This window comes from Rhinolophus hipposideros (genome assembly GCF_964194185.1).
Source record: "Rhinolophus hipposideros genome assembly, chromosome: 9".
NCBI lineage: Eukaryota > Metazoa > Chordata > Mammalia > Chiroptera > Rhinolophidae > Rhinolophus > Rhinolophus hipposideros.
Window position 1 is genome coordinate 32,361,842 of NC_138055.1, and position 26,753 is coordinate 32,388,594.

General features: G+C 32.9%; 1 protein-coding gene across 17 annotated transcripts in view; it reads left to right on the forward strand.

The window, feature by feature from the left end:
• PLEKHA5 (pleckstrin homology domain containing A5) overlaps window positions 1–26,753 on the forward strand; it is a 208,649-nt gene that overhangs the window by 110,931 nt on the left and 70,965 nt on the right. For 16 of the 17 annotated variants that reach the window (XR_013994064.1, XR_013994065.1, XR_013994066.1 and 13 more), the window contains exons 4-7: window positions 15,011–15,094; window positions 15,850–15,970; window positions 19,017–19,121; window positions 21,472–21,544. Coding sequence is in view for 10 of the 17 variants with exons in the window: in XM_081060761.1 (XP_080916887.1) it covers window positions 15,011–15,094; window positions 15,850–15,970; window positions 19,017–19,121; window positions 21,472–21,544 (383 nt within the window). In the remaining 7 variants the exon portion in view is untranslated. Of the gene's footprint in view, window positions 1–15,010; window positions 15,095–15,849; window positions 15,971–19,016; window positions 19,122–21,471; window positions 21,545–23,407; window positions 23,492–26,753 lie in introns of those variants that run through there. The other variant, XM_081060764.1, reaches the window with a different exon arrangement.

Genomic DNA, 26,753 nt, shown 5'->3' on the forward strand with positions numbered 1-26,753 from the left:
CCCTTTACCCGGGTTTGAATCCTGCTCATTCTCTTATAAGCAGTAGGCAAATTCCATAACTGCTCTGTGCCCCCAGTTTCTTCAGTAAAATGAAGACAATTACAGAACCTCTATCATTGGGTTATGAGGCTCAAATGAGTTTGTAAAATGCTTAACATAGTAAGTGATCAATAAATCTAAGTAGCTGTTGCCATTTCTGGGTGATGGAACTCCAGGCAATTTTAGCTTTCCTTACACCTTTTATTGGTTGAATTTTTGAAATAAATAAGTATGTATCAACTTTGGAAACAACAACATAATATTTTGAAAGATGTCAGTTAAGTTGGTATTCTGATAGTTTTGATAGGAAATGCCTACTTACTTGAGCTAAGGTTATTTAAGTTTCTCACTGAACATTTGCCTCAAGAGCTATTTGCAAACCTGTATTGCTGGTATTTTACCCTATGCTATATGCCAACTTTAAGGGAATTGAAATCACTTTTTTTTCCCTCTCTTGGCCAGAAGGCATGCATAATCACAAGAAATTCTTCCTGAGGAAGCTGCCTTACTTTGCATCTGCAAGGACGTATTAGTGTGTGACGTCAGTCTGGTGTCAGGCTTGCCGAGGGGCAGGCCCGCCTGACAGCCACAGTGCATTTCCTTAGTGTTTACTCCCCACAGTGCTCATTTGAGAGCAGCTCAAAGACAAAGGAGTCGTTTTTTTATTTATTCCAGTATCCTTTTTGCCTGTAGTTGAATGTCTGTTTACGAATGTGATTTGATGAAGGCTGGTGAGTAGTTCTAACTACTTTTATGTGTTAGTAATAAATAACTAATGGCTAAATGAGCAGTAGTCCTTTTTTCTCAGTTAATGATGCTGTGGTAAACCATCTTGGTAGCCCTAGTGCCACGCACAGTGCCTAGTGCATAGGATTTACAGACTAGAAATGTTTCTGTAGCTGAAGTATTGTTGCAGAGATGTAAATACATCATTAGGTCTTCAGATGACTGGCATTGTAAGATGTAATCTTCCTCTTCATCTCTTCTTAACTTTAAGCTACATAAAGGCAGAAGAGTTGCAAATTGCTTTAAAGCCTGAAGAATTTCATTGAAAATATTTCATTTATTTTTTTAACTTATTCAAACAAGAAACTTAATTTTTTTTTCTTAAAGAGAACTGAATGAATAATTCTCAGAAGTTGCTATGGAGATGCTGACAATATCATTATATTATGCTTTTATTTAAAAAGTATTGATATAGTCTAAATTAACAGTTTGTTGAAGCTGCTAATATTTAACTGTGTAATTATTTAGGCTGTTTCAATGACATTCAAAATAGGAATCCTCATTAACCTAAAATTTGACAACAATATAATGACACGAGATTATTGTAAACAATATTGTTACATTTAAATAAATTAAAGTTGCTACTGCTATTGATTGTAAAGGCTGGGCAGCAGTACCATTAAAAGATTTCTTATTAGCAATGTTCATGTCTCTTTGAATTGCACTATTTATGTAGTTGTTTTGAAAGCATTAAAGAAGCAGGTTATATTAAGATTTTTTATGTAGTTATTTTTCTTATAACATTTTTCTCCATTTTTAGTGGATGAATGATACTTTAGTTTCATACTATTTATATGGTATGAACTGAAGTCTTTAAAATCTTTTACATCTTGCCATTTTGAGCATAATTCTTTTAATGCAGGTTTAGTAGCAGCCTTGTGATTTCAAGGTCCTTTAGAGGAATTTTCAAACAAAGTTTTCTCTTAAAGAACAGGCATTTTCTACTTTTTAAGTATAGTTGAGGAAAAGGCAATATGGAAATTCTTAATAAATATGTTAAATATTTTCATTATCAGTTTTCTGAAGCAATTAAAAAATAAGACTTGTTATACATATTTTTATGTGAATAAGATGGTTAAGTATTGAAAGGAAATTATCTAAATCAGCTTTTTGTATGTGAATGTGCAAAGATATCACATTTGAGGAATTAGCAATAACTGCCTCATTATGACTCCTAGTACATTGTACAACTTCTATATTTAGAAGCATAAAAATATAGAAGTAGGGTTTCAAGTTCATTTTATTCGACTTGACGGCCTTAATTCAAGAGGCACAATTTTTCCCTTAGGTTGCAGAATTTTCAGCTTCTAGCTGAAAATTGTGCCCAAAGCTAGAAAATTTACGTATATGGAAAGCTCATGAATATTTTTATTCCTTTTAAAAATTTATCTTGAATGCACTTAAAATATTTTATCATGGTTTTAAAATAGCCTATATTTTAAAATTAATAAGTTATTGTAGTAATGATGAATTGGAATATATTCACTATACATTTTAAACAAAGATGTTTTTGAGGCATTGTGACATCAGTGGTAACTATCTAAAGAGCACTAAAGTTCATGGGAGAAGCTACTTGAACTTTTTTGTATGGACAGGAAGTTAAAGCTGGCAAAGAAAAAGAGAGGGCGGGGGTGAGCAGAGCTGCTGGGGGGAATAACCTGATATTGACAGGAAGGTTTTATTCAAGATTAAAGCAGTAGAAATTAAAGTACTTGTTTGTTTTCTAAGGAGTAAGTTATGTTTTAAGGAGCCCTTTCCACCAGTACTGTAACCTGGTGGAAAGTATAATTGTGCTGTTTATTTTTCAGGTTTGAAATTTAGGTTAGTAAACTCAGATGGAATAGTATTCTTTAAGCGATTTATAGTTTTGAACTATATTTTTGTTTCCTAGTGGTAGACAGTACAAAACCTTGGGCATTTTAGATGCTTAATAAATACTTGAGCATAAATGAATGAATTGATTAAGCAAGTTAAATGAATGAGGAGAATAGTTTGATCTTTGTATTAGAGAGATTCCATCTTCACTGCGATAATGAAAACCTGCCAGTTATCTAACCAATTACTAAGATGCCGTGGTCTTGTTCTCTGTTAGAAGGAACTTTGTCTCTGAAGTATAATGCTGCCATCAGGATGTGCTGCAGTAGTCACTGCATTTCATTGCTGGCTCTACACTCTGTATTTGTGTCTCTGCTATGGAAAGTGGGCCTTACCCTGCTATTCTGGGTCAGGTTTCTATCTCTTGCCTCTTCTGTAAGTGAGAGATTTCTCAGTGCTTGGGGATAATGACTTGCTGACTAAACTGAGCCTTAATTAAGTGCTGTGTGCCTCACATAATTCCATTACTATTTGGACCTTTTCAGAATTATAAAAATCATATTATTTTGAAGTCAAAATGACAGGAATGGAACAAATACATTATTTCAAAATATGTAACACATTTTGTATACATAAATATGCTGTTGCTAGAGCCTAGATTTTCAGCCCCATTTCTGTGCTGAACTATCACCACACCTGACCACTGCTGATGGTAAGGCCCAGTTCAGATGGCCACCACCTCTGTGACATATCCTGTTTTTCCCCTTTCTAAGCAAGATCCATCCCTAATCCATTTCTTCTTTGTATTTTTGTTTATTACTCCTGTTTGTTTATAATATTAAGGCTATTTCTTCAATGCCTGTCTCATATTGAATGAAAGTATCAAAATTGCACTACAATTTTGAAAGAAAGTCTACCATTTTTTAATAAAACCTTTTTGTTTCATAGAGCTATTACTTGACTTATTAGTAACTATCTTTTTTGTTGTTGAAGTAATTGTTTAGCTATAGCTTGTGCAGTATTAAAAGGATTGAATACTATTCAATGAAAAAGAGTAGTGATAATTTTTTTTAATTGGAATTGAGCTCTAGATTCTATCATTCTGACTCTATTGGAAAAAAGTGTTTCATCTATTATAAAATGATTGGATCTTTTTTGAAATTGTGTGCTAATGTAGGATAGAATTACGTTAATGTTTTTCATATATGACCACACATAAGAGATGACGCCTAAATTTAACTTTTTCTAATTTGTTTGCTTCCTTCCCAGTGGTATCGTGAACTTCTATTTAATAAATGTTACAATAAAACATTAGTAATTAGCATTCATTAGGGAGTGTTAGAGTTGTCTGAATTAATGAAATTCCAAGTTATATATTTTTAAGTGTCACGTTTTTTGCTTTTAAATGCCAAGAAGAATATTTCTAACTGCTGACATGTTTCTGAGTTGGGGTTCTGCTGAGTTTTATTTTAAAACCCCAGTAGGCTTTTGCTATTAATCATATTTTTGGGGTGACCGGGTAGTTCAGTTGTTTGGAGCGTGGTGCTAATAACACCAAGGTTGCCGGTTGAATCCCCGCACGGGCTACTGTGAGCTTCACCCTCCTTAAAAAAAAAGAAAGAAAGAAAAAACAAATATACATACATACATACATACATACATACACACACACATATATATATATAATATAGATGATTATGCTTTTTCAAATAAGCATTCTTTTAGACCGCTAAAAATACCTGTTAGCATTTTCATTCTGTTATGTGGGTCTACAAGTACTTTTTGTATAGATCATTCAATAGTAAATAGTGTGCAAACCATTGTATTTCATAGTAAAGGTAGGGCAGAGAACCAGCATCTTTTTGAAGCAAGGAAGTGACATAATTTTACTCTTTTCAAAAAATCTCACTCTACTAGCACATTCAAGTTTAGTTAATATTTGGTGAGGGCTTTATTAGGTGCAGGTAATGTACCTTGGTTCTACTAGGTACTTTATCTTTTCAAAGCCCTATGGCGTAGGATTTTTGTTGTTGTTGATTTTGTTTCAATTCCTATTTTACAGAAGGAAGTTGAGGCTCAAGTAAGGAGTATGGTTTAAATTGGAGAGAGCCTGGCTATAGTGAGGTGAGTTAGGATGCTTTTCAGACATAAGCGCCTGAGCTAAGGCAGTGATAGGTAGACATGGTGTTTGATAGGTAGACATGGTGTTAGCCATCTACTCTCACAGGGTGGTTTCTGGGTGGCAACAAGAGATGTCACCGAAAATTACTTTGGTAGATTACAAATTACTTTGGTTGTTGTGTGTATTCTAAGAATCATATTCATGTTTTATCCATAAAGTGCCATTTAAACTTCCCTTTTAAAAAGTTCAGAATCACTCAAACGACTTACAAGTGAAATATTATTCTAAATTGTTGTAGGCATTTTTGCTTATAATGTAATTTATCAAGTCATTTAAAATGTAACTGTGCCATAACACTCCGGATGGATAACAGCTATGAATGTGATAGGTACATTTTATTTGTAAACAGCATGATGTTAACTGAATTTTTCTTGTGCTACTTCCAAAATTATTTAACATCTATTAAAAAGTGTTTAGTTGGTAGGTTTTAAATGTGTATGTTGGTTTTATTTCAGAAAGTTTTTTAATGAGATGATTTAGAAATTATCTGTAAATAAACGAAAAACTAAAACAGATGAATTTGTATGTGAGCCTCATATTTAGAATTTTTTTTCTTTATTATTCCTAGTCTATAATAATGTGTTCAGCTTTGTACTTGAAGCATTACATCATACTCATTGTCCCACTGGGAAAAGCAAGATTTTCAGTTCCTCTTTTATAAAACCCATGTTTTACAATTGTCGTTATTTGTACTTAAATTCTTTGGTACGTAAAATCAGGAATATGTGAGGTAACATTAGTGAATATATTGTGGTAATTTTATCTGAGCAGCAAAGAGTGGAACAAGATTGTCAAGCTTTAGAGACTAGGAAGATGGAAAAGAGATACTGGCCTTAAAATTAGAATCAGAAAAGGTTTCATTACTGTGCTTCAGACAGAAATAGACTTGAGGTGATGCTAAGTAGTGAGATAGAGGGGTAAAGAAGTGAGGGAGGCTGCATGTTCACAGTCCAGGGAAGAGGGAAGAGACCTACCTCTATCGAAAGTATAATGTTTTGTTTTGTTTTTGTGCCATTGAGCAGAAACATGGGAGAAGATGTAGGGCAGAACTGTTGGCTGTGCTGAATCCAGGAAGGGGCAGCAGTTGAAAGGTGGGATCTGGAAAGGATGTACCTCGAGGCGTGTCCCCTGTGACTTCTGATAACTTTGTAAATACTGTGAGCCTCAGTTTACCCATTTGTAAAGCAAAGATAGTAATACCTCAAAATGTCTAAATGAGATCCATCATCAAGTTTCAAGTATAGGCTGTGACAACCGAGAGTGAGTAGCCCTGAAGTTTGATGTTCAAGTGCTACTTATTAAGGTGATGGTTTTAAAATTTATTGCTGCAATGAGGATCAGTGAGGTGCTCACACCTGATGAATTATTCCTTTAGGAAACCTGAGATTTTCCATTTTCTAAATGATGAGAGAAGAGAGGGTAGAAAATAAAGGGTTCAGACCTTAAGGAGAATCTGTAGATGGTCGGTAAATGAATCACTGAGGTTTGGGCAGGATGTCTGGAAGCAGTTCTAAGTTAAAGGCAAATGGCATTTAGAACTGAAGGTGGGGAAAGGAACTATATACTTTTCATGTTTTGCACACACAAAAATTATAATTTTTAGATTACTAACTCAGTGGTTATGTCTTCATATAACTCAGGCCCAAGAATTTGGTTTCTCAAGAAAAGACAGGGCTTTTTTAGTGTTTTTCTTTTGTTCTTAAAACATTGCCTTTAATTATAGGCACAATTTTCCATGCCAGCATATTTTCAGTTTAAAAATAAATTGCAGAAACAGTCATTGTGGTAGTCAGATTTCAACATAATATTTTTCTTTTTATTAAAATGAAAATAAACTAAAATGGTTATCTGTATAAATCATTAATGAACTTTACATTTAACCATATTAAACATTACTTGGACCACCATAGAACCAATTGACTTAATAAATAAGATAACTAATTTAATAAATAAGTCACTGCTTCAAATATGGAGTTTTTTTTAACCTAATTTGAGACCGTTTGAGTCTCAAATTGATAAGACTTTATGATTTCTATTGATAAAAGTTCTTAAATTTTAAAACAAATTGGAGAGTATTATTGTCTGATAGTACAATGAAACCAAGGCCAGACTGAGAATGTCTGTACAAGACTCTTTTTGGTTTGAGTAGAAGGATACTGAAAACAAAAGAGTTGTAAGTACACATCTGAATTGTTGGCTATATAGTTTTCTGCCTGAATTTGAGAAATACAATAGCTTCCATAATTTCCACAACCCTTTTGCCTTGCTCCAATCCAATGACATTGTGGGTATGTGGCTTCTTTTATGGGTTGGGTCTGTGGAGAAGTCCAAGTCATGACACAGGCTGGCTTTGTTACCAGGGTTACCAGAAGAATTGCCAAACCACCATGATACTCTATTTTTCTTATACTAAATTAAATCCTTCTTTCTTTCTCAAAGGAAATACACGATTCCGGGCAAGTCCAAATGGTTTGCATCTGAGTTTAATAAGAGATAGCCAAAATCTCTTCTGTGGGAGAGAGTTTTCTAAAATACATATTTTTTTGTGCCTAGTGGATAAATTTTCAACCTCATTGCCATCGTTACACATATAAAACACTACCTAATAAAGCTTGCTTTGTCTAACGTATCACTCAGAAGAATTATATCAGCTGTTATTGACATTATGTTAATATTAATAGCAATTTCAACATTTATTTCTTAAATTAAAAAACAATTTGTATTAAAGCAGTCACTGTGGTTACCCATGAAATAAAGGTGTTTTTTGAAAAACAAAACAAGAACAAGTACTCCCACAGTAGAGAATTGCAGTACTAACAAGTAGCCAATATGTAGTTATTAATTGGCCAAAACATTTTTTAAAAATTTTCTGAGTGGAAATAAAACCTAAGGAATTCTATAAATTCAGGTTAAACCACCCTCTTTACTTTCACAAAGCTTCCTAAAGGAAAAAAATGGGTAAAACCATTTTTCTTTTTTACCAAGTAAAACAAGAGAAATCTAGTTTTGAATGCTAGTGCAAGTATTTTCTTGGCACGTATGTGAGTTGCTTTCTCTAAGAAAAATGAGGTGTTTTCTTAACTACTAGCCTGTCCCTTTCCCTTCTTCCTTGCTGTTAGAATGTAACCTCATTTTATGCACTTTCCTCTAAGTTGGCAACAGGCAAAGTTGAGGCCCTTGACTGAGGTAAGTTCACTTACCATTGGTTGAATTAGGCATTGACTCTTAATATGTCTATCTAATGACAGTCTATAAAAAGATTGCCAGGGAGATTTTGGGAAACTTCTTGAAAAGATATATGTAAAGACAAACTTTCCTTTCACCTTTGGACCTTGTGGTCTGCGTGTGATATTTCGGACTACAACAGTCCATTTGTGACTGTGAGGGTACCTAACTAAATAAGACAAGCCGATCGTTGCTACCATATAACATGATTGTGAGTAATCGTATCTCCTTGAAATCACAGTGTTCTTATTTTAAAATCACGAATAGCTCCTTTCCATACTTCCATACTTGGTTCAGAGAATTATATGTACTGATAAATGTAGCATTGCTCTTAATTTTTAATTAGTAAATCTAGTACTGTTAGTACTGTTTATTTTTGTAAAAATCAAACAAATATCAATGTTTTAAAGAACTTCTTATGAAAGTATTTTTACCTGTATGTAAGTATCAGATAGAGGACTTATGGTTTTTTACACTCAACAAAGATTGCATAGTTTTGGCCTATTGTTGGATAGCAGGACTTTTAATACTAGATTTCATTTGTCAGCCCCTACTTAATTGTCCTGAATCCTTTCATTTTTTTCCCTTGTGTAGTTTGAATAACATTCCATCCACTAATAATGAAATATTGCTTCAGTATTAATGACTTTTATCATTGTACTAGAAATTTGAAACACCATATTAGCAAACATCTTTTATTCCTCTCAATTTCTAAACTCATAATTTTATTGGGGTTTATATTTGTAATGTGCAGTTTGTACATTTTATGCATCTGTTTAGTGGGGGCAGAGGGGTGTCTTTGCTTTCTTTAGAGGTGCCATTGGCATACTCTGTAAGTCAGCTGAGGACTGAACAACAAAAAAATCTCACTCCAGTGACTGTGAAAAGGGACAAAAATACCAACTTCTCCTATATTCAGAGCGCTGCCGTACAATTTATTTGTTATATAAAAGCACCTGCTACTAGAGTTGATGCAAACTCTGTAAGTTACTCTTACTGTAGATAGTTTATAGGATCTGTGTAGTTTATCAGCTTTCCCTTTTTATGTAGGCTACCAAAACACTAGGAACTGCCTAAGAATAGCACAGCTTAGCCTAGCTTTTCGGTGCAGTTATCTACATGATTCATTATTTGGTTCCAAATATATAAGATTTGAAAAGGAATTGGGTGGAATGATGAATTTCTGTTCTATCTACGATAGTCATGTCGTTTTTAATTTGGTATTTATATAATTTAATAGAAATACCTTTTTATGCACACACTGATTTATTCATCCTAAGATCCTTTAAAACCAAATTATTATTGAATGAAATAGTTCCATAGCGGCTTTAGGCAGGTCTTTCATTTGATCTTCTAGTTATAGTAAATGATTAAATGTCTGGTAATAAATAGTGAAGAGGACATAATGCTGAAGACAAGCAATTTGTGTTGCTATTTCTCAGTTTCTTGATATCTTTTCCAAAAATGGCATTGAGTCAATCCTTTTAACTGGGCCTTTGATGTAGCATGATCTTCATATTGAGCGAGTGAATATGTTCTATTTCCTTCAGTCCCGAACTCTCTGGACTAGCTGAGTTCATTTTTTTTTCTCTCTAATGTTTTCCTCTGTAAGCTTTTTAGTTTTACCTTTACCATTTAGAGTTCATGTTTTTAAGTGTTTGTCACTGTTTAAGAACCTTCTCACATGCATACTTCCTTTGCTAGCATAAAAACACAGCTAACCTTCCGTTGGAGCTTTTATATTACAATTGCTTTTCTCCTTTATCGTTTTGACGTATTAGAGGCAGATATTTTTACCAGGGCAGGAAAACCAAGAGAGATCACAACTTTATTCTTTTACAGTATATAATAAGTAGTGGAGTCACATGAGTTTTAAATAATTACTTGGGTAGGTGCTAATTTAAAGTGTTTTAATATAAACACTTGACTGAAAGGTAATCTAATGATAACATATAATGAAAGTCCCGTACTTCATAACAAAAATAAATACTTATCGAGGACTTACTTTGTTCCAGGGCATGTTTAATCTTCATAATCATCTCCACTAGAAAGTAATTAAGTTCCATGAGGACAAGAATTTTTGTTTTGTTCACTGCTATCCCTGGTACCTAGACTAGTTCTGAAACAATTAACCAACAACCTGTAACAAAGCTCCTGTTACTAAATTGAGGAAATTAAGTTATGGAAAGGTACAGCAACTTGCCAAACTTCACATCACTAGTACATGAAGGAACTGGGATTCAAACCAAGTAGTGTAATTCTAGAACCTGTGCTCTCAACCGCCATTATTTCCTGCAGCCTCTGTTGTCTCTAGAGAACTAATAAATGTGGCTTATTCGTTAGAGGGCTATGATAATCTAGTGCAGGGTTTCTTCAACTTAAGTGCTACTGACATTTTGACCTGGGTACCTTTCATGTCAAAAGCTTTTCTGCTGATTGTAAGATGGTTACCAGCATCCTGTGTGGCCTCTGCCCACTACATACCAGTAGCAACTTCCCAGTTGTGACATTCAAAAATACTGCCAGACATTTCCATATGTCTCCTGGAAGATAAAATCACTCCCACTTGAGAAGCACTGATTTAAATCTACCTATTAAAATATCCAAAACAGAAGTCTGGAAGTAGGAGTAAGGGAACGCGTGGTGTCATCTTTAGAAAAGTTTGGACTTGCTGTGCCACAGTGAGTTCAGAGACAAGATGGGAATTAGTTTGTTCGGCGACTATAAGTATGTTTTATATCAAGACCTGAATTTTATCCCTTTTTTATAAGTATTCCTCTAACACAAATTTATATAAAACCGTATCTTTCCAGATTTTCCTTTTCATTTATGAAGAGCATAAAATCCCTGGCAAGGATTTTGAAAGTGATACCTTGTCTGTCAAAATGCATTTCTAGTAGGATAGAAGTATGTTAGTTCCTAATTTAGTAGTACAGTTTTGCTGTAACACGACACATATGTTCCCGAAAGTAACCTCGCTGTGCATAGTCGGGCAATGAAAAGCATGGGACTTCTATGAAAAATGGGCTTTAGGAGCCTGCCACTCAAAAACTTCATTAGTGACACATACAGATAAATACAGAAACCTATTAAGTGGTCGAACAGTTACACACATGTTAAAATAAATGGTTATAAAGTACAAAAATACTACAAATACATTTTGACTTGAAAAAGACCTGTAGTTTGGAGAAGTGGACATTGGAAGGGTTTCAGCTTGTGAGTTATTGGGAAATGTGGAAGTAGGCTTATCTGAAATTAGAAAATTGTATCACTACACATGGATGGGTGTGTTTCACATAACAGGCAATGAATTCACGTTGCTCGTAGATGTTTGAGGTTGTGCAGATGTGTGATTTTTGTATTGCTCTGTGGCTGGAATTCCACTGGGTGCAGTTCTCCGCATTCACCTAGAGTTTCTCACAGACAAGATCAAGTGTGGAATTTATGTGATGCTCAGATTGTTCCCTAATATATAAAGTGCACTGGAACACACTACTACCCAAGTGTTACAGTGAAACTGATGGAACTCTTGATCTGGATTTTGAGGCGCTTCCCCAAAAAAATGAAAGCTGGGGACTACAAAAAAGATGGCCAGTGTGGGATGAAAACATACGCTTTGTAAATAATGCAGGGGACAAACTTTGGTAGAATTGAGGAAAGGCTGGCAATCATTTTCTCCGCTGCCCTCCCCCATGGTCCTAAGCAGCCATTTCTCTTCTGAGCCAAGGACAGTGATCATGACCTGACACTTAACAGTGGGCTGGCCACCTCCCACAGTGCCCAGCTGTGCTATATGTATTAAAGAATCAGTGTATTATGTAGTAAAAGAATTCTGTGCATTAACAGTGATGCCCTTGTGGAATCCCCTCCCCACCCCCCACCCTCAAAGTCACTTGGATTTCATTTACATTGATTTCATTTATTGGCTCAGTATTTGTTTAACTCATATTTCTTTTCTGTGAGTGATTTATAAATTATGTTTATCCTTTACTATGACAGTACTTAAAAATGCAATATACTATAAAAATGAAGTGTAAATGCCAATATAATAAGGAATGGTTTTGAAATTTAAAAATGTATTTAGAATAAGTTTTTAAATATATAAAATGTATATAAAAATACATTTACACAAGAGCCATGAGGATGGGCAGTCCTGTTAGGTAATGGAAAATTACCACGTTTAAACAGTCATGACTGGAATTGAAATTTTGGTATATCATACTTTTATTTTAATTCATTTTGGATGAAATGATTAGAAAACATTACGCTGGTTTTTCTATTTGATAAGAATGTTTGATTAGGAGATGAGTTTTATTATTCTAATTTCCTGTAAAACCTAATTTTTCTGAACTTGAATTTTATAGAAACCTAGTAATCTTCAGTGATTATAACCTAAAATACATCATTGTACAGATTTTGGGGATTTAACATTTTAGAAAATGTGCTATATAATTTTTGTGGAGTTTTTTTGTTTGGTTGGTTTTTTAAAAATTGTAACCAAGAGCCAAATTTTAGGAGTATTGTGTAAGTCAGAACAAATGAATAAACATTTCAGAGGACTTCTTTGTTTACTTTAACAATTTGGCAGATGTAATATAAAAGTTTATTCCTTTCATTAAAAAATAGTAAGACTTTCGTGTTAAAGTGTTCTTGCAGATTTTATGTGAATATTTATGCCAATTTGATAACAAAACACATTGGATACTTTGAAAAAGGAAAAGAAGAAAATAAATGTATTCATATTTCATATTGGTTTTAGTCAGTGGTCTTTTAATTAAGATGAAATGCTAACATTTTTATTTAGTTTTAAGACATTGTGGTTTTAAAACTTAAAAGTGCTTGCACGATAAAAAATGTCAATTTTATTGAAATAGCATCTACTTTTGGGGAAAAGAATGTTTGGGTTCCATTTTAATCATGCGTTATTTAAATATCTCCATTGCCCTGCATCCTTGTGAAATGGGTACTCAGATCTATTTAGTGTTCAGGAAGTCAGTATACTCTCTTAGTCCAATAACCATTGCAGAGCCATGTCGTTATAATTTGGAGCTTTTGGCATATTAGCATTAGAGTCTACTGTAGTCCTCCCAGGTAAAATCACATAGCATAGGGAAATAATGCAATATATAGGGGGGTGTTTATTTTCTTTTTGCAATATTGGTATTTATGAAAAGAATTTGTATGTTTCTGTTCTAGCTACCACTCAACCAACTCTAGCTCTTCAATGATCCTTGCCAAGGAAAAGCTTAAAAAAAAAAAAGGCTATCCTCCATTTTTCATTATTAAGGTGTCTAAACCCTATCAGAGGTTACTTTACCCCCTTCTTCCCACAGTGCTTTATTCTGGTTAAACATCAGAGTTTATATACCTTGACACATTCAGATGCTTCAATTATTTTTCACTTCAGATGCTTCAATTATTTTTCACTTCTCTCCAGACTATACTTCCTTAGTTATTCTGTTATCAATTTATTGCTTATTATATAAACTTATATACCACATGAGATTTTAGTTTCCACTATGGTACTTTAAAATCGGCTGGCAAGGAAGTCACTTGCATACTTTTTTCTGTAGTGAAAATTTCACCCTACATAAATATTTAGAACCTGTTGAATGTGTTTGTATAAAGACGAACTATCACAAAAAGCGGATAATTTAGTAGTACTGTGTGCTTAGTAGACCAGTTAACTAAAGGAATAATACAAGCACATTATATTCCATAAATCATTCTGCCACAATTGTCAATATGTAAATTTTTTTTAAAGCTGTATACCTTTTCTTTTATATGATTTTAGTTTTATTTATGGCTAGAATTGCAAATACTGAGTTACCAATAAAAATATGAAAGTTAAGATTTGGAAAAGGAACCTAAGTATCTGAAGTTTGCCAAACATGCTGTGGCTGGTGGTTATAGACTTCCTGCAATCCAGAACACATGTAATAATCATTTAAGATTAACAAAGCAATATTCAGTACAACATCTTGAAAATTTTTTCTGTAATGAAAGTAAATTTTCTAGGGTGAGGCACACCAATGATGGGTTGATTTATGCTATAAAACTAATGGGAAAAATAGTAATTTTCAAATGATATGTGTTTAATATATCAATGTATATTACTTTGGCGTCTGATATTTTGGGCTTAGATAAATAGTTGGAGATTTTTTTTCTATTCTCATTTCAAGAACTACATTGGCTGCTTTATCACTTAAATCTTGAAAGAATTTCTTATGCAAAAGTCTTATTCTCCAAAAAATAGTCATCCTTTAATTCAAAGCAAATTTTTTTCATCAAACATAAGTAGATTTTTTTGTTTGTTTCTGTTGTCATTTGTATATTTCATTTAAAGTTTTTGTTTTCTCCTTCAGATTCCATTTTTCTATAACATATTTTACTTAAGTATCACAAAAATTAATCCCATTACATTATGTATATAAGGACTCTTGTAAAATAAAAACACCATAAATTATTGCTCTTCTTGTGGTACTCTCTATTTTTTAATGCACTGTTGCCCATATAGAGTACTGGTATTTTTTTATTTACTTGTATTATGTGAATTTGCCATTAGATGCCTAAATTGAGATACAGAATAATGAAGGTGGGTAGATACTATAGTTATTTTTGTGGCCCACCTGTCAAATGTAAAATGCAATGGTTGTGGAGCCAAATCAACTTACCTTTGTTTATAAAATAGTGAGAAGAAAGAATTAAGGTCAGATCACAGTGGAAAGGTGAGTTTAACTGTATAGTAAAACTGTAAGTAGCGTTTACATACATGTGTACACACAGTAGATAGTAGAAATGGTGTTCTTAGAAATTTCAACACCTGAAGGCTTGAATTTCATTTCCTTTATTCACTAACTTTAATGTTATAATAAAGAAATGACTATTTTGCTACCAGAACATTAGTAAAACATTTGTGATTGTAGAAGTACATATATTTTTCTCTTTTTCTCTTTTCTTCAGCCATAATGAAAGGAAAGTGACCTGTAAACATCCAGTCACAGGACAGCCATCACAGGACAATTGTATTTTTGTAGTGAATGAACAGTAAGTAAAGAGTTTCATGCAATTCCTCCGTTCAAAATGGAGTTAGCATTGAGGTTGTAGTTATTATTCATATTTAATACAGTACAATTGAACAGTTTTCTCATGTGGACATTTGAAGTCAAGTATAATAACAGAATGGCATTTGTTTACTATTTGTGGTATAGAAACATGACTTAATTTTTTTTTTTTTTTCCAAATGAAGAATGTAGTTTCAGAAGCTGTTTTTACAGTAGCTCAAACAGAGAGGAAACTCAAGAGCCCAGGATGCAAAGTCAGAAACTGTAAACTCAGATTGTTAAACTAACTTGGGCTCAATTTTTCTCATCCTTAAATCAGAGATAGTGGTAATTACCACTTCTCAGGATTTTTATAAGTATCAAATGAAACGTGTGAAAATATTTTACATGCTGTTAATCTGTTCACAAATATTAGTTATTGATAGCATTGTTTTCAATAGTAGAATAGCTACTTTGTAACTAAATTTTTAAAGTTTCCAGTTAGATGATCAAGTAGAATATCTGTAATAATGCTTATTAAAGTAAATATGATATTAATCATATCATGTTGTGATTAGAAGTGTTATATTTAAAGTACTTGTAAATATTAAGCTCTGACCATAGAGCTTATTAAGCTCTAATTAGTATGTAACTGTTTTTAAAAATTAGGATACCAGCATTGTTAACTCTGGGGACCTTTACTGTAAAGTAATTTACCTGGACAGCAAGTTCTAGCATTCTGACATATTATATTTTCAGGACTGTTCCAACTATGACATCTGAAGAAAAGAAGGAGCGACCTATAAGTATGATAAATGAAGCTTCTAACTATAACATGACTTCGGATTATGCAGTGCATCCAATGAGCCCTGTAGGCAGAGTAAGTTATTTTGCTTACTGTTAATAATTGATAGTTGGTATAATTGGTAATCAGTATCTTACTATTACTCTTAATGGACTTTAGAATTATAGAATAATTATTTCATTTTTTTATTACATGAACCTAATTACATTTAAGGTAATTGACATAAGAAACGGTGGCTTGGAATATAATGTAATAAGATTACATTTTAATAAGTAAATGACTTACATTTTTAAAAATATTATTGAGTTCAGATTTTGAATAATTTTACAAATGCGTAATGCATGTTTGTATGAGAGAATGGCAGTACTGAATCAGCTTAAATTTTAAAGTTGAAGATTAATACAGAGGGGGTTAAAAAATGTATACACATTTTAAGAAAGGAAAAAATAATTAAAAATGTAATACTCAATATATACTGATAACAAAAGATGAACACAAGTCATGTTTGACTTCTGCAATTACAAGAGGTGCTCAAATTGGTTACCATCAGCATCCAGACATTTCTGATTACGACGAACTACTGCCTGAGCAACATTGACCAAAGTGTCCACTGTATACATTTTTTTTGCCTCCCTCTCCCCCCAGTATAATAATGGCCTAGCAATTCTATTTTCTCTTAGGTATGCCTAGATTGAGCAGACTTGCACTATTTAAAAATAAATGTAAAATCCCTTACTACTAAAGGAAAACTCTATACTAGTGTGCTTGATGACCATGAAGTATCTAATAGAATCTATTATATGAAAAGTGCCATGGCCATATGGAAATACAAGTGGGTAGTTTTTCTTTATAATCAGAAACAACAATGTTCATAGTTTAGTCTGTGATCTTAGAGTTGTGTGTCTACTTTAAAACTTGTAGTTATTGCTTCTTGTACTTTAAAATGTTATTTTAAATTTAGAACCTTAATATAAAAATTTCTTCAAACTTGGATAATTTGCTACTAAATCTGAATAACTAAATAGTTGCCTTAAAGTTGCTGCTCATTTCCTAAATTAATGGAGAACCAAAGAATCAAGAGATGATAAAGAATAATCTTCATTTATTTAAAAAATAATGAATATTTTATAATAGTTAAACAGCTGTAATAGTAAATTATGGTTATTGTAAAGAAATGGTAAGTAGACAGTTATCTATTTCAAATGCCTGTTAAGGTTTTATAAATGTAATTTTATAGACTATTACTAGTAAATGTAAATTTTCAAAAAAATGTAATTACTTTTTAATTTTTGTATAGCATAAAATGCTAGTAGGATAACTGAGTTATAATGCTTCATTAATATATTTTAATTAAATCTAGAAATAGGATAGGTGAATTAAAGTCCACTAACTCATTGTCTGGAAATAAAGTTGGATCTGTGCCTCACACTTTACAACAAAAGTTTTCCAGTTACATGAGGTGTTGAAATGTTAAAAATAAAACTATTAATGTACCACAGAAAACAATGGAAGACAAAGAAAGAGAGAAAGAAAAAAACGAAGGAGGTAGGGATGGGGGCAGGGACTCGGAATGGAATGTAGCTGGACTTTCTAAATATGTCAAATTGAGAAATTCAGGTATAGAAAATTATCATGCACGCATAATATCTGTAATTCATGTAACAATTAAAGAATAATTCCTTTATAATTAAAGAAGTGCTATGAATCAATACGAAAAAGGCTTACAACCCAGTTTTTAAATGGGCAAATATGTAAAATCACTTTCCAGGGAGGAAAAAAAGAATGTTACTCTTAAAATATATGAAAAAAGATGCTCAAATTTATTCATAATATGAAAAGTGCTAGTTAAAACCCCAAAGGGCACCATTTCCCACTTATCTGATTTACAAAGATTAAAAAGTTTTATAGCACAGGCAAAAATGGGAGTAAATAAGCATTCTCTTTATGTAGTGAGCTCCAAGAAATAGTAAAACAAAAGTGTAGGTATTATATGAAGTCATTTGAGGAAAAAAGAGATATTTCATGACTATGAAAGCAATTATTTTAGATGAATAGACACACAGATACACACAGTGATATTGGTTGCCCCAGGGACTTGTGGGTAGGGGTTGTTTGGGTTCTGGTACTTAGGGGTGAGAGAGAAGTACACTGGTCCTTGTGTTTCTTTTCGTACCATTTGAGCTTTATATTGTGTTTAAGCATTATCTGTTCAAAAGTAAATTAAAATTTAAAATAAACCATGCTTTAGGAAAAATGTGATTGATATTGGACCTTAACATACTATTAATATATACTAATATAAGCTTCACAAAACAAAATTCTAATAAAATACACTAGGTAGATTTCCAAAGATTCTAGGTCAAGTTGAAAAATAAGAGATGACTTGATATAACTTACTGTCATGGAGAAATTAAAATTCAACTTCATTGTTTTTATGCTGGTTGGTTTTTACTACCATTTCTACCAAAATAAATCTTCATTCTAAACATACCAGTATCTTCAAAGATTGTGTACTCTTATGTGTACTTTTAAGAACATGGTAAAGACCGTCTGTTTGGTATCATTCGAGTTCAGAGTTGTCCATAAAGAAGAAAATACTACATGACATTAAGCAGATCCTTCCAGCCTTGTTTTCACTTGATGTGATATGTTTATTTATATTTTATATCTGGGTATCTCTCCTATGACTTGATGCTAGCTTCCTTTAATTGAAACACTATTAAATGCAGATATAAAGCAAAAAGTTCTGTCAGCAAAAAGTTCTGTCATTTGGTTTATTCTAGTATTTTTCCTCGAGTCATTCAATTTATTATATAACAGGTAGGACAAAACACTGCCACATACGCTACCTTTTTAAAAATTGTATATCCAGATTTCAAAGAAGAAATTGCAAAACTTGTGATCCTTTTGCAATATCCTGGGGAAAGAAGTCTTTATGCAGAATTCTTACACTTGAAAGAACTAAGCCAGCAAAAGCAGAGTTGCAAGAATTTATCTGTAAAGATTAAGTACTGTGAGTTTCAGAAGAATCTGAAAAGAGATTAAAATTATGAAGATGAAATATAAACTCAAACATCTAGATATTAACATTACATTGTCTGTTTTGCTTTTTTCTATTTAGACTTCACGGGCTTCAAAAAAAGTTCATAATTTTGGGAAGAGATCAAATTCAATTAAAAGGAATCCTAATGCACCTGTGGTCAGACGAGGTTGGCTTTATAAACAGGTATTTTTTTTTTTTTCCCTTGGTTTGAGAAAAAGACAGGATCAAAAGGGATTTTTTTTCTGGCTGATCTACTTAAGACAGTTATATAAAATGGAAGAGGAACTGCAGAGCAGTCATCCAGGTTCTTTCACTTCTTATTTCCACTAAAGAATGTTAGGGAACAGTGAAGAAAGAAAAGGTAATGGATGTAATTTAGAACAAACATTGTCAGTGTGTTTGTTATAGGTATTTCTAGATTTGAAATTAAATATAAGCTGTATGCAATGTTAGGAATAGCATGCTAAATTTATCCGGGCAGAAAAATTTTTTTGGTAGGAAAAAAACACACACAGAGGTGTTGTTCCTTTTTCTATTCATATAAAAATCATTAGAGAAATGTACAATTATATACTTCTCTGTTTTAATTTATAGAGAAATCTAAACATAATTTGAGATTTTTCTGATGTTTTTTCCTTCAGATTTTTACTTCTGGGCTCTCATGACTACTTTCTTAAGTGTTTATGCTATTTTTTTCTTTTACTTTTCTTGTTTTCCCGTTTACTCAAGCATGATTCACTCTCAGACACCCTGATAAGTTGGGGTTTATATTGTTCTGTTGTTTGGGAAACCTGATAACTAAGCTTTTTTGGAACCTTGTCATTAGTTACGGAATTAGTTAGGATGCATGTACATTAGGTTTTATGACATCTATTTTAACTGCTTTAAGGATGTGTTTTCTCTTGTTACTTTCTGATTTGCAGCTGGGTTTCAGATAAGTGACCACCAGATAACCGAGATGATATATTTGGCATTCAAGACCTTTATCTGTCTTTGTTCTTTCTCTCGATTCTACATGTATACAGATAATACAGAGCAAGTTAAATAATAGTTCATTGGTGATGCATATTTCTTCTGTCAAATATCGCTAATTGCTTTCAAATGACCTAATAATTATAGTCATTAAAATGCATAATAAGTTTGATATGAAACATTCACTAAACATCATTCCACCTGAAAGGTGGGTAGCAGCTAAACTAATGTATTGGAAGAGGGCGGACCATCTTAAAATCTAGAGAATTCCCAATCATTCAATTTCTCACTGAGTCGATTGGTTATGTAATTTAGATACCAACTTTTCATTTTTGTTTAACAATCATTTACTGTATTTTAACCATCTGATATTTAAACTTACCCAAACTGAAAGATTTTTAAAACTAGTTTTTCTAATAAAACCAAGTTATGTTTCGATAGCTCACTACAATATTGAGCCTAAGAGAGGTTAGGGAACTTCTTATTTAAAACTGCTCGTGTTTTGTTTCTTGAACCCTTGGTAATTTAGTACTGCGAAAGTGATACCAATCAATTTCTCTACCATATTTATTTTGTCATAGATGTGACTTACAGAGAATATTTGTCTGCAGAGCCGCTTGTGACTAGAGAGTGTTTGCAGAGCTGCTTAAAAATCTAAACTTAAAAATTATTTTGACTAAAGAATGAAAAAAATTAGAAAATTGAAAGTACCATATACTAGTTTGTTTTTTGTTTTTTCCTTTCCTTGAAGTATCTGTCGGTTTTAAGGACAAATCTTTTATTTCAAGAGATTTTCACCCATATAATTTCTTTAGTTCCACAGTGATTATTCAATGATGGTCACAACTAGAAATTAATTGAAAAGTATTAATCAATGCACATCCAAACTGTCACCTTTTTTTTTTCCTGTATTGATGTTTTATTTTCTCTTACAGTTTTGCTTTATTGCATGTGGGAAGATTTTTTTATTGAAATTGTAACTTTGTTTGAGCTTTGTATTTTTATGATTTAAATTACTTTGAAAGAGCTGCAAAATAGGTTCTCTTTTCTGCCACATGAGCAAAATCAAAATTGTATATGTAAGAAGAAACAAATGTTTATGAAATGTATTTATATGCTAAGGCTCCTTTAGCACATTTTAAATCACATTAATCTTTGGAATAATTTCAGTTCACATATTTTTCTTGTTGAAGATTAACATATTTATTAAATCTGGTTTATCAGAATGCACGTACTGCTGTATGGTTACATTATCCTCATGGTAGCAGACATGTGAAGAGTGAATTTCGCATTGCTTACAGATGTGAAACCAAATCAGATTGCTTCAGCAGTATTCCTTTTACATGGTAGTATTACTCTTCAGAGATCGGTATACTTTGGAATATCTTCATGTGATACAAGTCCACAGAAAACTACCCCAAAATTTTGATTGGCTTTTTAGTTAAATTACTGTATAGCATATATCAAACACCTTGTTTTTGAAACTTATTTTAAATAAATGCACCAGAAATGAATTTTTTCTGAAATGAAAAAAAAAATTTCATATACTGATTTAATGCAGGACAGTACTGGCATGAAGCTATGGAAGAAACGCTGGTTCGTGCTTTCTGACCTTTGTCTCTTTTATTATAGAGGTGAGTTTACCATAAACTGTCTTAGTGTGTTATTTTATCATTGCAATAGAATATATATTGAGTGTCAGATACATTTTTAAAGAAAAAACATTGCAATTCTTTTTGTATTTTATTATTATCAAATAGCATCAAGAAATAGTATCATTAACATATAATACTCAGTAATTGAGGTATGACAGAAGACAACATAGTGCTTCAAGCCGATTAGTCTGAGTTTTGGTCCAGTTTTTGTAATCTGAGTGTGTTAATATGATTTGTTTTACGTAAAGAGCATATGGATCTTCACTCTGTAATGTTATCTTTGAATTCAGTGCCTAATAGATAAAAATCTTGTGTTTCATGATACTGTTTTTACATGTCAGCTTTGTCAGACCAAGCTGTTGGTTGGTCCACTGAGTACCCAATTCTCTTCAGCAAATTATTTTAGAATAGCAAAGGCTATTATGATGTATTGGTCCATTTTTTAAAATTACAAATGAATGTATTATGACCCCTTTTTGCCCCCCCCTCCGCTTTTTAAACGAACAATGACAGCCTCCCTGAACCATGGAGCAAGTTGTGGAAGGCTGTCAATGTTGGTGAAGAAATAAAGGTATTATTAAGTATGGAATAGCAGTCTTCATGTATCCTTTATGGGTATCATAGATTCCTTTTTTAAAAAATGTTTTTTAGGTTAAGTTATTAATACAATTTTAAGCTAAAGTCTCTGTTCATGTGCTATATAAATCTGTTAACCTACAACAGAGTTGGTCCCTAACATTGAAGGGTATACACAGGTTGTACTCTCCATAGAAATCTGCTTCGGCTGTAATATATAATCATGAATCTGAATAATTACTTTTCCTTCCCTACTTTAAAGTCTGTTTGGAAACCGTCACGAAAGAATCAGATTGTCAATGTGTAATTAATAATTTGTAACTTTTCTAGATAAGTATGTCACAAGGTACAGGATTTTAGAACCAGTTAGCAGTTTTAAAGTTTACTTTGTGGTGACACAAAAAAAGTGTGGCAGAATTCTAGTCATCTGCCAAGTAATAATAATACATATTAACCTTCAAATTTTAAACCACTAGAATTATAGTCCTTCCCTCCACTGCAAACTATGGTCGAAAAGTAGTGCTGAGTCAGAATTGACCAAAGCTATAAAATTTCATTTTGTCATAGAGATGTTAGTCAGGCTGTAATTGTGGTATTATCTTTAGTTAAGAGCCAAGCTTACACTACAATTTTCCTTAAAGGTTTTCCACTCTTTCAGAAAAGTCAGAAGTTATAACTCGGGTATTATTCCTAACCTTATAATTTGTAATATTTCAGTATATTCATAGACTGTTTAGAGCTTTAGATGAGAACAAGAAAATGTTTGTTACTACTTCTCATGCAGAAATGTTTTAATGTTAATTTGCAACAAAAGCAACACTGAATTCCTTGTAATTTGCTCGAAGAAAGGTTCTCCTCATCACTTTTATTAAAATCGAAAAACTTTTCACCTAATTTGAAAAAATAAAGGTAATTGTAGAAATTATGTTGAGTATGAGATTCCATACTAATATTAACCCTATGCGTTTTATATCCAGTATATGTGTTAATTTTAGTATGGTTCCTCAGATAGGAGTAATGCAACAACAAAAAAAAGAAATAAAAAGGAAAGAAATACCATTTAACTCATTTCTGTTTTTCAGGTGGTTGAAAAGAAGTATATGCTATTATATACTTTGACTATTTTATCAGTAGGAAATGTCAGCTTTTAAATAAAAACTCAGATTTTAGTGAGATGATCATAATAGCTTACATTTTTTTGAGTGTTTTCTATATATATTTGCTGACCTTGTAACATAGATGATCTATTTCATCTCTTCCTCACAGCCACCTGATAAGGTGGGAAATCTTATGCCCATTCACACAAAAGGAAACTAAGGGACAGCAAGGTCAAGTTGTTTGCCTGAGGCCTCACAATGAGTAACTGTAAGGAACATTCTTTAACCACAAGTTTTGGGCCCTGTCCAGATCTCCTCTTCTTCTGTATGCTGAATACAGTGGCCTCATTTATTTCTTCTGTATTTCTCAAAGCATCTAGTATACTAACGTACGGAGTGTGCTGAAAGAATTTTTTAACAGATCAGTTCATATTTTACAGGTATGGAAAATAAGACAAAGATAAGTGATTTGCTGTTTTTTATAACAGGTTGGCAACCCATATCAGATGCAAGCCCAAGTTCCCACTGTTCTTTGCAGTATAGCAGGCAGATTGTGAACCCACTGTGATAAATCACGTAGACTGTTCAATTCTATAGACAATCTATTGACGAAACTTACCATGGGACTTAATTCATTCAACAAATACTCATTAAGCAAGACCTGCTTCATCTCAGGTGCTGTCAAACCAGCAGTGAGAGAAAGCTCTCATGAAGCTTACATTCTAGAGAGGTCAGAGAGACAGTAAATAAACTCTGTGAAGTAAAGACCATGATGAGTGCTTTTAGTAAAATAACAGTTATAATATGAAAGATAGGTATGGGGGAAAGGTCTCTTTGGAATGGTACTTGGAGCAGATATTTTAAGTAGCAAGATGTAAATTACAAGGAGGAGCTAGAGTCAGCAGAGTATTCCAGGCAGGAGGAGTGATACTGCAAAGGCTCTAAGATAGGAAAGTGTTTGGAATGAGCAGAAAGAAATCAGCATACTGAGCTAAGGGACTAGCAGTAGGGAAGGAGATGAATGGATGGGAGAAATGGAGATCGCACCAATGTAGGACTCTATTGAAGTGTGAATGCTACTGTAAAAGTTGTAAGGAAACAATTGGATGTTTTTAAGCATGAGAGTGATATCTTTTGATTTACAATTTGAGAAGTTCACTGAAGCTGCTATTGGAGAATGGGTTATAAAGGGGAAGGGAGACAGAAGAGACTGTTAGGAGTTATTTTGTAGAAATGATGATGGCTTCGACTAAGGTGGTAGCTAGCAGCGAGCTCTTTTGATGTGTCATACATAGGTAGTAGGATGCGGAAATGAACAATATAAACCTTTCTCTTTATTGATCTCACAGATTAGCTGAAGGAGTCTGAGAGAAACATTTCAGTGTTCAGTTATGTTGAATGAGTGTTGACCAGGCCTGTACAAGGAAGGGATTAAGAGAGAAGTGTGATCCAGGCTAAGGACTTAGTTTGTACAAAGCACGAGTGAACATGACAGATTGGTAAAATTACACATCGGGCTTATTTTGGTGGAATGAAAGTTATATCTGAAGACCTAGCAGGAATAGAGGCTAAAAAGTAGATGAAGGCACAGAGGCATTTGTTTGCTATCCTAATGAGTTTAAACTCCATTTTGAATGCAAGAATAACAAGATGAAGTGTATATTTTAGAAAAAGTACCCTAGCACTTGAACTAAAAGCCAAAAGACCAGTTAAAAAAGTATTGAAGTATTCTAGGTGAGCAATGACAATGAGTAATAAGATTCTAGTCAGTAAATTTGTATGTATTTTTTGTCTTGTTCTCAACCACCTTTAAAGGTGAAGTAAAAAGGGGTGATTTAAAATTTCACTTAAATCTGGTAAAATGATGCAACTCTTGAGGTTACTCTCCCAGGTAGTGTTCCCCAGGAAGCAAGCTCTGTGATGGAGGTTAATGTGCAACAGCTTATTGGGGAGTGTTTTTGGGGTCACTACCTGTGGCAGAGAAGGGAAGGAAGTAAGATGGTGCAGAGGGAGAAATTGGGCTGCCACGCAGTTTTAAAAAGACCCCGCTGACCCCACAGAGAGGTCACTCATTCTGTAAGCATTGCTCACTACCTGCCCTTTGCTTGGCAGGATATGCAGCGCCCTGGGTGATAGAAAGTAAGACAGTTGCTTAGGTCAGGCTTAATAGAGAAGTAAACAGAAGAATGCCCTGATTAGGGATATTTGAAGAATCTAGTGAGGAATTCTTAGGATTGTCATTTGACAGAAGATGAAGATTTTATATGTAGTGTCTTTAATTTTATGTAAAAATGGCAATATTTACTGAACACTTGACTTACGTTGAGTGCATTATAGAGTTCTTTATGTCTATTAACTCATTTAACCCTCACAACAATCCTTTGTGATAAGTCTTGTTTCAGTCAGTTTTATAGTTGATGAAAATAAGAAACACAGCATCAATAAATTGCCCGAGATCTCACAGCTACTTAGTGTCTGGCTGGGAAACGATCCATAGTAATTCAGTGAAGTCACCCTATGCTATCTTGCCTCTCTACATTCTGCAATAACTTTAGGAAAGTCAGTTTTTCCAATTTTGAGAGAAAGAATGTATTATTTGATAATGATTTTTTGGTAAAAATGACTTCATAAACTGTTTCTGATTATATGCTTTATATAAACGCAAAATTGGATTTAAAATTAGAATGTGACTCATTCTTTTAAATTGTCATATTCTTTATAATTGACTGCTTTCTACTTTTTTCTTTTAAACTAAATCTGTACCTTTGTTCATTCTTTCTCATATTTGTAAACTACACATGAAAGAGGCACAATAGTAAAAACAAGATTTTGTTTCATTGTTATGAGAAAGGCTATAGAAATTACCACTATGTAATGCAATTTTTTTTTGTTTTGGATAGGCAAAATAAATAAAATCCTTTGTTAAGTTTATGAAAATAAAAAACATGTCAAGCATTATAAAAATAATTGTTTCTCATTTATGGTTTTCCTCATTGGTGAGTTCATCAACCTAATACATAGCTTTATTAACTTATCTTATGGATTTCTAACAATGAACTATATATTTCAACGCTGCCCCCACGCATCAAGTTAATAATGTGAATCTATACTATGCCAAGGTTAATGTCTTATCATTTTCCTAGTTTTATTTTATGTGCTTGCCTTATAGGCGTGTAATTGATTCCTGTAACTTTATTATGTATCAGAATGACTGGTACACACAAACCTTCAAAATTATATGGTTTTAAAAATACTTACATATGTGTTTAAAATATATTTACATACATGTTCATAGTTTAGTTGAAAATATATTTACATGTATGTTCATTTATTCAAAAACTTTCAAACATCTGCTACTCATGGAGCATATATTCTAATGAGGAGAGAAAGATGATAAATAAACAACTAAAACATATAGTGTGTCAGAGGTATTGAAGGTGTGGGAGGGTGGTCAAGTTCCAGGAAGAAGAGAGAGGGCTCTGGGATGGCTACGGATGGAAGCAGTTTATAATAAG